A 12,642-nucleotide genomic window follows, 5' to 3' on the forward strand; every position below is an offset into this window, starting at 1 on the left:
ATGTTTTTGAATGTGACACAGACATACTCCACTGCACTACTTTATATATAAATCCTACCCAGTAGTAGTATGGTGTTCCTAATACAATGCTCTGTGAGTAAATTATGAGAGGCTTCCTATCTATTTACATGAAAGAATAAATTTATATCTATTTGCAGAGCTCAAAATTTTCTACATTTCTGCATAAAAATGATTCAAAACATCAGCGCATTGACAGTAGACAAAGGGAACCCAATCAAATAAATGAAACAGAAATATAAAACAAACAATACTATTCTTTTGCGTTTTTTCATTCAAGAAAGTGAATAATTCGTACATACCTGTGAGATATGTACAATAACAGCAACAAAATATCTCCAATAAGTCGTCTTGGGATTTTAGGTCATTCCTCAGTACAGATCTCAGTACAGAACCGCTTAATTTCTGAGACGGTTGATGAACTGCTCGCTTTAGGTCCTTGCACAACATTAGTATTAAAATAATAGGACTTTCGGGAATTTGACTTGGCCGTTCCAAAACACCTATTTTTCTTCTTTAACCATTCTTCAGTAGAACGACTTGTGTTCTTAAGGGTCATTTAAAGTACTGCTGTAACCTTCATCCGTAGCCTACCCCGGTGTGAGCCATTTATACTTGTGTGCTCATCAGTCTGGCTTGCTCTGTAAAAACAACACTCAAACGCTTTTGTTGGTGCTGTGTTGTTTTTGCCTGTCAGGTTAATTTTTGTTTCTACTTCCTGCTTCACTTTCAGTGAGGCGGAAACTTTAATCCAAATTTCGCCCAAATTTCGTCATTTCCGTCTCCGCCCCAAAGCGCGCACACACAAACAAAAATGTGACAATGTGTCACGTCAACCCCCTTAAAAATTGGTGAACGAACTGAGAAGAAATGTTCAAAAGTTCAAAGAATTGTTCAGTTGTTATATTGACTGCTGTCATTAAAAGAAACACATGAACACCATGATTCCTTTAAGTTCTTGTGTCTGTGTCCATCTGCAACATTATACACTTCCACAAACATGTGCTGATTAGAAACACTTCCGAAAAGATTAAAGGGCTTTTAGAAAAGAAATTAACTTGTAATTCTAGAGGTTCACTTACATTTGCACCTCACATTTCTGTATTATCTTGTAAACTTCCTGAATAAACAAAATGCCAAAGCATAATATTCTAGTTTTATTTGTTTGATTGGGTTCTCTATGTCTACTTTTTTTGGATTCATGTGAAAATCAGCTGATGTTTTGAGTCTTTTTTATGCGGAAATGTAGAAAATTCTGAGGGGTGCAAATACTTTTAAGCGGCACTGTATATGTGTTTTTATGTGTACTTACTTTAGCCTCAGGTTAGAATCTGCAGCAGTGGTGTTGGATCGATGAATGCAACCCGACCTGCAAAACATAACAAAAATATAAGGGCAAGAAATAACTGCACGATCCACTTGAAATGGCTCCTCCTGCAGCTACTGGGCATCAGGTATCAGACATTTGGTCTGTGCTAATTGGCTATGATGTCGGTTCAATTTCAGTTTTATTTCGCTTGACAAAATTTGTATTAGTAAAATTTTTGTCAGTCGATTATAGTTCCAGTCTAGTTTTACGAAACAGAAACAAAATACATTTTAGGGAGATTCTGAATATGGCAAAAATTCCATAAAGCTGAAGGGAACTACAGACTTAGTGATAATTAAATCTGGGTTCATGAAAATATGCAGAAATGTAAACAACAGCATGCTGAGACGTGTATTGAGACGTATATTGCATAAGGAAAAACTGTTGTTCTGTGTTTGTTACAAAGTGAATGTCTAAATGATCATTTATAATTGTTGCCAGTGAAACCTTTAAAAAGGCTGGTTCAATTTTAGTATTTATCATCTAACATTGCATATTGATTCAAATGTACTAGTGTCACGTACAGGTCTGTGGCACCTGGTTTAGCTGTTTTTCAAGCATTTCCCGCTTTACTTTGAAAGTTACTTAACTCTTTTTTATATACAGTCTATGGTCATTACTGAGGACTTCACTTCCTATCCTCTTCAATCCACCACCTGTGTCTTAGGTCGTGTTTTTAAGTCCTCCTCCACTTCTTTGTTTCAGCTTAGTGATGGAAAGTTCGGCTCTTTTCAAAGATTCGTCTCTTTCGGCTCAGCTCCCTTGAAAAAGCTCCTATGGCTCCCAAACAGCTCCTAAATGGCTCTACATTTAGTTTCACTCTGAGCCTTCTGTTGTATCCTAATTTAGGGATTATGAATTTTTGTTTGTTTGCTGTTTTCATAAAAGCCTTATTTTTATGCATTTTTTTATTTTCGTTACAAAAATACAGTTACTGTTGTTGACATTTTAATTAAAGCTTTAAATCAGGGGTCACCAACACAGTGCCAGTGGGCACGTGGTTGCCCGCAGGAACCGTTGAGTCACCCGCAGGGTATGTTATAAAAGTAGCAGTTGTTGCCATCGACCTCCTCTAAAAATTGCATTTAATTGTGTTGCTGTTCTTTTTATATCATTAATACTTGCATTACTGTGGAGTTGAACATGGCATTATTTAATATTAAATTATACGTTTTTTTATGTTTTATGTATATATGAAGTTCAATATCCCGCGCAAGACAAAACGTCATCTTTCCTTTTACCGATATATGGAAGCTGCGAATAGGTTAAGGAGCTAGATGTGGGTTGTAACAACAGAAAAACATGGAAGAACAGTGAAAGAAAATGTACCATTTTCACAGTGAGTGGTAAGAAGCGTTCTTTTTAGTGAAGAAAAACGTGTGTATGTCTCATTTATGGGGCTACCGTGGCAACGGCAAAGCAGCACAATGTGAAGAGACGCTTCAGTTCAGTATGCGACAGACTAGCTTCCATGCTAACTACCTGCCTGGCAGCGCACTACAGGTGGGAAAAGCCTGTGTGTTAAAGGCAGTCTTTTACATGAGGCTGGCAAAGAAATCAAAAAATATAGGCGAAGCTTCATTTAGCAAAAAGGACGTTTTTAGTGTAACATCATGTTAAATTCAAATATAAAATGTGAAGAATGATTTGTTCAAAAAGTGTCACAGATGTAATTTTTTGTTAAAATGCTACAGATTTGTACAATTGTGATATGATTAATTTAAATATGTGAAAGAAGTTATGTTTTTTTTTTAATATTACATCACTGGTAGTAAATGTGCATACATGTGCTCATTTATACAGTGCAGTCAAGAAAGATGGATGAGTCAGGGAGAGATGTGATAGCTCACATGTTGAAACTGAATTATAGGAACAAAAATAAATAATTAAATAATGTTGCATTTTTTAATAAACGTGAGCGGACAGCCTCATCAAACATATAAGTTATTATTACTACTATTCTTCTTATTGAAGGTGAACTGTGTGACTATGTTATTCAGTCAGTTTGTATCAAAGGTAGCCCTTTGTATTACTCCGTACCCTTGAAGTAGCTCTCAGTTTCAAAAAGGTTGGTGACCCCTGCTTTAAAAGAACAACTGAACCACAGCAAACAAATCAAATAAATACAGGCCCAAGCAACACTATGACACTTTGGATAAAAGTCTTTAGTGCAGGTTGGCATTCAGAAAAAAACAGATACCTCAGCTTGGATGTGCAGTTTTCGCTCATTTCTTCACTTTTTCCCCAACACCCTTGCATTAAAATCCAGCTCCCCCTGTCTCTCTGTCACCCTCTGTGTACCTGGCGTGTACCACTACACTCCCTGTCTTTGGAGTGGCTTCCCGCTCCCCTTCCTTTTTTAACACAATGGCATGATCATAGTCTGCCCTCGCAAGTGACCGGCCACATGGGGTACTCATCATAATAAAGTCCCACCCCTGCCTGCATAGATCGGCTTTTCTCGTTCCATAACAAAGAGTCATCTCTTAGAGCCAGCTCATTTGCAAACGACACCTCACCATTTCAACTAGATACAACCATCAGAGACTCATGCCACAAGCAATACATTGCCCTCCTCTTCCCACCCATCCCAGTGCAATACTCCAGTACAATGGGCTATGACAGCCGTCACATTAGTTTTAGCAACCAGTCCGCAATCTGGATTTGCTCGCCTTTGTGTGTGTTAAATGCATATCTCAGTCTATCATGGCAACCTATCACGTCACATTTTGTGTTGGGTGGCGCGCTAGTGTACATATGTTGTCATTTATTTTACTGATATTAAACCAACAGTTAAGATACATTACATAACAAAAGAGCGCGTGTGTCTAAGACTATACTAACCGGCTGAGTTTGCTGGCAACCGGTGCTGTGTTGTGTGTTGAAGCTTCAGTCGCAGAGCTGTCGCTGTTCACCCGTTGCCTTTGGGAAGAGAAGAAATAGCACAGGAAAAAGTAAGTTCAGACCTACAGTATCAAAACATTTGAAAGCACAGGAACGGTTTGGACTTTTAGTCAAGATTTAGAGGATATCGTAGAATAGAAACAGCACTGATTAAAGTGATTAAACGATCTTATTGTTTTTTTATTAAGGACTTGTCTCCACAGTTCTCTTGCTCGATGCTTATTGCTGCATTTTACAATACTGGTCACTGGGTTTTATAATGTTTACGACATGTCACTGGGCTTAAAGGAACCACAGCGGATTTAAAATCATATTTATGAGATCATTTCGTGTCAGTGAGGATGTTTTCAAAAACAAAACATTTACCTAGATGATAAACAGAGCTCTCCTGTGAATTCCACCCTCACAATGACACTATACCTTACACTGTAATTACTTATGTTGTGACATCACACAGAATTAGTCATTTCCATTTATTCTGAGCAGTTTGTCGTTTTAATTTTTTTTTTTCTGAAATACACATTACTAATATATGACTAAATCCCTGACCCGTGAGCCAGTCAGCCTTAACAGACTCTCACTTGATGCTTGAGGTGCAAACGGGCAGAAAGTGATGCTATCAGGTGAAAAAGTCCCTTTTAAAAAAAAAACAAACTGTTTTTGCATGTAGGTGTCTTTCAGTGTGTTTGTCAGAGAGACAGAGGGATGGAGAGAAAACAGAAGAGAGAGAAGTAATTATCGTGGGAGGAATAACTCTCACCTCTGGCCCTGCGTGGGCTAAACTGCTACCCTGTTTGTGTGAGAGAGAGAGAGAGCGCGAATGTATGTGTCTAAGTACAGTAGATTGGCGTGACTCTCGAGTGCTCTGACATGCATTACATTTCTCTCTCTCCACCACTGCTTTTCTGACTTTATCTTCCTCCTAAACCCATCTCTCCCTCACTCTGCCCCTGCCTCTCGGTCTCATCTCTCCTCCTCATCCTCCCACTCAGTGCACTCAGCATTGCAAATGAGCCCGCCAACACACATGCACACGATCACGCGCACACGAACATAGCCAAAGGGAAGTGCTGTTTGGATCAGCAGATTGTGTTGCTCTGCCTATACTCATGTTGTACCTGTTACTTTATTTATACCCACTTGCTATTCTGTGCGCTAGTCTTTATATGTTCTCATTTAGTACTTCACAGCCACAGAGAAACACTTTAGTACTGTAAGCATTAATTTTAGCATAAGCATTTTAATTTTAACTGTTATATTGCATGCTTTGCTGTTTTGATGGTTGACAAAATAAAGATGAGTATGTTTAAGTCTATCATATATGGCACAGTTATGTCATTTTCAAGCTAAAACGTCATGACCAATGTACAGTGATGCAAAAAAAAAACAAAAAAACAACATAAGGACTACATTCTAAAATGTTACTGTTATGGTTTGGAAATTCCGATAGCTGAAACAGTTGTAGCATTGATCAATGAAGCACATTTATATGGGACTAAGATTAGTTTGTTTAAGCTGACAAATTATAACTCAAAACGTGAGGTGTGTGCCAATAGACTAGGGCTGGGCGATAAAATGATAACGATATATATCGCGATAGACACGTGATCGATACCAATAGAAAATACGTTCGACAGAATGTTCGATAATTTCACTCGAACTCCGTTAGAAAAAAATAGGAAGAAAACCCCGAGCCAGAACTGCAAGTCATTCTGGGGGGTGTAGGCAGAGGAAGGGCTTTAGCCTCTCGACCTATCACGGCCCAGCTAAGCCAGGTTGGCGGCATCAACAACAAAAAAAAAAAGAACGGCGTGGAGTGAAAGGAGAATATGAGTGCGACAGCGCGAGAGGAAATTGTAGATAAACAAGGAGAGATCACGTCACCAGTTTGGCAATATTTTGGTTATTTTAAGTCAGACAAGAGTCAGACCGATGTTGTCTGCAAACTTGGTGGCGAGTGAGCATATTAGTTGGCTCTTGTCTCTTGATTAGTAGGCTAGTGTAAGAGTCGGTTAAGTTTCGTTTATCTGCCGGCCGAGTGAGTGGCTGCTGACTCGGTTAAGCGGGGATCCACGAGCAGCGGTTATGAGTCGGTTAAGTTTCGTTTCTCTGCGTATTGTGCTGAAGTGAGTGAGTGTCTGCGTGCCTTAGTTTGCCGGTTATATGAGCCGAATCTTTTTTTTCCACCGCTACTGAATATTAATTAAAAATGAATGAATAGAAGGTTAAAAAAACTAATAGTAATTATCGATATCGACTGATATGAAACACTTATATCGTGATACATTTTTCAGCCATATCGCCCAGCCCTACAATAGACTATTGTCTAGAGATGGGATTTGCAGCTCTTTGAAGGGAGCCGGATCTTGTGGATCCGTTCTTTCGAAGAGCTGTTCAAAAGACTGCCTCGTTTTGATAATATTTATATTTTAGATACCAGCCTGGTGTAACTAATTTTACCTGGGAAATACTCACTGGGAGGAATGATAGGGTAAGATTGGGATCAGAATCATTCAAACTTAGACATCCCACCAATATATATTCTATTGGTGGGTTACCTGAGTTTAAATTACTCTGAAATATTGACGATAGATAGATAGAGCTTGTGTGTGCGTCTGTGTGAAACACGGCAACCAAAAAAACAAAAACGCAACAGCTCTACTATCGTCATTACAGCTTTTGTGGCAAAAATAAAATGTTTTTTTTTTTTTATGTTGAAGCGCCCTTTTGCAGTCTTGTTTTGCTATCAGTCATGATGAGTCTTAAAGTTGTTATGTAAGCATGAGCATAAGGATGAATCTAAAATGGAATCGCTTTTGCACTTTCTCGCATACTACAAAATTCAAACGCGTCGTTACAATCCTTGAATAAGTAGACTTGAGCAAGAAAAAGTATTTCTTGTAGTGGAGTGTTTTTAAAAATGCCTTCTTCAAAAGAAACCAGTGAGCTTGAGTGCCACACACTAAGACACACTGACATACGGAAGGCTTAATTCTTACAGGACTGCTCGAATACTACCATGTTTATCCAAAAAAAATTGTGAACAGGAAAAAAAGAGAAAATTTTGATCCCGTTCTCTTTCCCTCAATCTGTTTACAGCCTGTTCGCTCTGCCTGAAGAGAGAGCGTTTAAAGGGCACCATCAGACAGCTGCTCTAAAAAGTTACTGTAGGTGAGAAATTAATCGGCATAAGTGTGTCTGTGTAAATATGGTTAAAGGGATTTAATATGGAGGAAGAGCATGCAGAAAAATTGTGTGATCCACAAACACATGCACACACGGGTACACACACAACCATAGCTAATATTTCAGAAGGAGAACAAACTGCAAAAATTCAAGAAAGAAAATATTATTTATGTTTTTGTACACCTACACACACAGACATACGTAATCCAGAATTACAGTATGCGGTTCTACTTCATGCAGGCTTTGTGAGCTAACAGGCTCTCCAATTATGTTTCTCACAGTTGTGCTTCTGCATCGCACGCCCACAGACACTCACATGCACGTGTGTTTTAGCGTGTTTTTACCTGGGAACTGAGGATGCGGGCGAAGGAAAAGAAGAATCAACGGGGGAGGCGAAGACATTCTCGGAGGTCTGATTAGAGGTGTTGTCCCTAAAGACAATAATTTAAAAAAAAAAAAGAAAAAAAGTAATGAAATCTGTCATACAGCCGATCATACAGCTTGGGCATTTCAAGATTTCCATGTGGGCACACCCATTCAATCAACTGGAGGATGTCATTCTGGCACTTCCGTCACAAAAGCATTCCCACGGTATGCCAGGAGCCAACAACAGCGCAACAGGCTTTTATATTTCTTGTATATTTCCCAGGTGTAGGTGTAGTTTTTGAAACCTCAGTAATGTTTGCCAACTAACAAATTAAAATAAAAATCCTGAAATCAACCCTTGTACTCTGCGTTCTGTATTCTGCAGTATTACCCTACTATTCAGGATTCCCATTATGCACAACCAAGTGTAATATGTGAAGCCTGTGCACCCATGTAACTGGATTTTTAAAAGTGTACCAGCTAATGAGAGACTGTAAGGTCGAGGCTAGGAGGTAACATATTGATTATTTTACGTGTTAAGTCGCTGAATGTATCATGAAGCTGCGTACTTGCTCATAAAATGTGGACACTGTAATACCAACAACATTTGACAAGCCGCGCAGCAAAAATCACCTTTCCCCTTCCTATACAAATCGATATTGCTGAGTTTTGTAGGTGCGCTTCCAGAAAATAAAAACCAGATAGTGTTAGTTATGTTCTTTTATAGTTCTTTTATAGTTATAGTTGTGTCACACTACCCCTGCATAGGCAACTCTGACCAGATAAATCATTGTTTCCTACAGCAGGCCTTGTTAACGGATTAGCGATGTGGTGTTCGTGAACAAACCGAATCTATTGACCAAAATGCAAGGTTTTAAATAAATAAATTAAATAAATAATAAAGCATGGATTATTTTTATAATTGTTATTACATTACTGGCTCTGACACAGCAGAGTGGCTCACAGGGACAAATGAGAAAAAAATCTTAAGGAAATTTTAAACAAACTGATCTCTACACTACACTTATCCAGCGTAACCATATCTACAGTTTGGAGTATGATAGTGCAGCAAAATTATTATCACTACCGACAACTGCTTCATTTAAATGAACTGCTTCGCCACACAGATGAAAATTTCAAAGTCAGGAAATCACTGTTTGCACTGCAAATATGTCCCTATAAACACAACAGAGACTTTTGTTTTGTGTATCATCACTTTTCCAAATCTAAATACCTTATCTACCTTGTCTTATCGAGTAGGATTTTCTCGATAAAGACATAGCTGTCATTGATGCAAGCTGGACAAAGGCTGAGATACTTTCTGCAGCGTGTGTTGTGGTTCTGGGTTAGCAACGTCAGGGGGGAGTCAAAGAGCCAAGAGTCAGATCTACCTGCTGTTTACTAGACTGAAGGAGGCAGGGTTGACCAGGTCCGGTATGTGTGATGGGGAGGTGCCTACGGTTGTCGTGACAACCAGTTCTGGGTCAAGGATGAAGATCTCTTCTTGGGAAATTTCCGATACAAAGTTGAGATGTTCCTGAAAGATTTCAACAAACAATGATTCCAGAACATAAGATCAAGACTCTTTGAGGTGAATATCCATTTAAATGAACTGTAAATAGCAATAAACACCGGACAATAATAACAATGTAATTCATTGTAGCAGAACTATAACTATAAAAGGTTCCTTATTCTCATAAAAAAACTTTCACTCACTGTACTTTTTGGCAAACCATTCAAATAAAATGCTTGACCAATGACACAAAATAAATAAAAATCCAAATGCAAATTCATAAAAACATCTCGATGGTTACAACATTTTGCCCCAAAAAATGTTGCTACACTCATTTATCGTAAGTAACCTTCTGGAAATTCAAACAGAAACAAGTAATCATCAACTATTTCTCAGTACTGTCCTTCAGGCAAGATACACACAGTTTGAGCCTAAGACCAGGCTGTTCTTGATGTGTTGCTCGTAAACAATGCAATCAATTTTTATTTACTTTTATTTAATTCACCACAAAGGAACCACTCGTCAAACAAATGAGACAGAACTCTCGCTAAAAGGCGAAATGTAAAAGATTATACTGTTAGGTCCATAAATGTTTGAAGACTGGCTGATTTTAGTTATCTTTAATTGTGTTTAATTCAGTGTTTTTACTTCTGTCATCAGAGATCAGGTTAGTGACACATTTTCCATCTGTGAAGCGCAATCAACTTTCGCTTGGCTGAATCTGAGAGCGTATATCCCAAAGCAGCTTCTGTCACATGATCAATAAACACCAGTGACCCAGTGCCATGCAGGCTCTAAGATGATGGTGCATGCTTTGGATCATGAGCCACTCCAAGTTGTTCCAGCTGCTCTGGCTTCTTTCAGTGTTTTTTTTTTTTTTACCCAAGTCTAATCTGGCCATTCTATTCTTAAATGGCTATGTGGCTTGTGGATAGATTGCAACTTCAGGATAGCCTCTATTGCGGGACTGATAAAGGTTTTCTTATTCTTATTATTCTTACATTAGCGCTTGTGAAGTCATCCATTGAAAATTATACATATATGGACAAAATTGTTGGTAACCTTAGGTTAAAGAAAGAAAAACCCAAGGTGGTCACTCATATAACTGACAAAAGTAATAATAAATGAAAAATTTGCTGAAAATCAGCTAATGAAAATCAGACATTGCTTTTGAATTGTGGTTTAAAAAACAAACTAATGAAACTGACCTGGACAAAAATGATGGTACCCCTATAAAAGTTTGAAAATAATTTGACCATAGCATCACAAGTGTCTTCAAACTTGCAATCACTCAGTCGGCCTATTTCAAGGGTGAAAAGTAGTTAGTGTGCTGGCCTGGTATCATGCTGTGTACCACACTGAACATGGACAACAAAAAGCTAAGAAGCAAGTTGTCTCAGAAGAAAAATCATAGAAAAGCGCGTGAAAGGTAACGGTTTTTGATGCACTGCAGTAGCACATATTATCCAGACGTTTAAGGTCCACAGGACTGTAGGCAACCTCCTTAGATGTGGCTTCAAGAGGAAAACTGATGATAAATTGAAGAGACGGATAATACGAATGGTCACCAAAGAGCCCAGAACAACTTCCAAAGAGATCAGAGGTAAACTCCGAGGTCAAGGTACATGTAGTGTCAGATTGCACCTTGCATCGCTGCTTGAGCCAAAATGGACTTAATGGAAGACAACCGAGTTGGTAGGTGTCAACAAGCGTAGAAGTCTCATTGACAGTTACAGAATTCGCTTGATTGCAGTGATTGCCTCAAAGGGTTGTGCAACAAAAAGTTAAGGGTACCATCATTTTTGCCCCAAAAATATGATTATGAATATGATTTATGGTATGATAAAAAATATAATTTAAAATGATTCTGTTGGACCACAATTCAAAAGCAATGTCTGATTTTCATTTGTTAATTTTCAGTAAATTTTAATATATTATTTCTCTTGTTTGATTTTAGCAATGATCTTGGGTTTTTCTTTCTTTAACGGAAGGGTACCAACAATTTTGTCCACGTCTGTATATAGATAGTGTCCAGTCACTTTTGAGGCCTTGAAATTAAGGGAACGCTTGGTTAAAAAAATTGGTTTCTTTTCTTTTTTCTATTCTTATTTCATTCCTCCAATTTGGATGTAATAACACTGACATGAAATTATTGTAAATTGAACACGTTTATAAAATTTGCTATTTTGTAATTTATATACACTTGAGAAATTAATGAAGAACATGTTGAAGAACGCCTTAAACGAACTGAAGATGTTTTATTTAATGTCTCACAAGTGATGTGGCTGAATGTATATATATATATGGGGAGTTAGGTGAGACTGACTCACCTGTGCTCTGTCTATCCTGTAGAAACGATCTGCCGTTGTAGCTGAATAGACAAACAGAAACGCAGTGTTAACACGTGAAATAGTATCTGAGGTAAAATAATAATAATAATAATAAAAAGAACTAGTGCCTTATTTATAGCAGATTGTTCCAGAAAGACATTACATTTTCTGGACGAACATGAAATAACTTGCATCCTTGTTAAATTGCACATGTGCCGACTCCCAAATGTTGGAGCAATTATAGTGGGAACAACTCAGTGTAACGAGACAAGGCAATGCTAGCAAAGCTGGAAAAAGCTCTTTCAGTCAATCGGGCTGTTAATCCACAAAAGAATGGAATATTATTCCAGTCTGTGGTAGAGAACTTCCATTCGTTTTGTGAATTGCTGAAACGTAATCTATTTTGCTTTACTGATTTTCTTTTAAGTTCATGTAATGTGTCCTACAACTATCAACAAGAGACCTTTCAATCCCTACTGTAATCTTTTTGTAGCGGACCAGGCAGACTTAATTTTTAACTGAAATTGTGTTGCTATTGGACCATCAGGTCACATACTGTCAGTATATTCTTCCTTTTTGCTCTTTCAGCTTCCTGCTGTATCTTTTTTCACTGCAGTTCTCAGCTAAATTCCTCCAGGACTCTACACAGGCAGAGTGTGTGTGTGCTCTTGTACAGCCATCTTTCTGAGGACCCGTTTGGGTTTTACACCATTTGTGCAAAGTGAGGACATTTTGACTGGTCCTCACTTCTTTTCAAGTCAGTTTGAGGGTTAAGACTCAGTTCTATTTAGGGTAAAGGTTACAATTAGGTTAGGGTTAGGGTTAGGGTAAGGGTTTGGGTTAGGCACCTAGTTGATATGGTTGGTAAGGGGCCAGGAAATGCATTATGTCAATGAATGTCCTCACAAAGATAGCCATACAAACGTGTCTGCGTGTATGTGTGTCAGTCATGTTTA

At 38.2% G+C, this 12,642-nt stretch overlaps 1 protein-coding gene across 7 annotated transcripts in view; it reads right to left on the minus strand.

Annotated features, from left to right (window-relative positions):
* The window catches only part of LOC311509109 (diacylglycerol kinase zeta-like), an 86,186-nt gene that overhangs the window by 17,379 nt on the left and 56,165 nt on the right, over positions 1–12,642 (minus strand). For 6 of the 7 annotated variants that reach the window (XM_084574166.1, XM_084574165.1, XM_084574164.1 and 3 more), the window contains 5 exons: positions 11,687–11,727; positions 9,235–9,380; positions 7,822–7,908; positions 4,232–4,309; positions 1,331–1,387 (listed from right to left, as the gene is read on the minus strand). In XM_084574166.1, coding sequence (XP_084430292.1) covers positions 1,331–1,387; positions 4,232–4,309; positions 7,822–7,908; positions 9,235–9,380; positions 11,687–11,727 — 409 coding nt within the window. The remainder of the gene's footprint in view (positions 1–1,330; positions 1,388–4,231; positions 4,310–7,821; positions 7,909–9,234; positions 9,381–11,686; positions 11,728–12,642) is intronic. The other variant, XM_084574163.1, reaches the window with a different exon arrangement.

This window comes from Chelon labrosus (genome assembly GCF_963514085.1).
Source record: "Chelon labrosus genome assembly, chromosome: 24".
NCBI classification, from domain to species: Eukaryota; Metazoa; Chordata; class Actinopteri; order Mugiliformes; family Mugilidae; genus Chelon; species Chelon labrosus.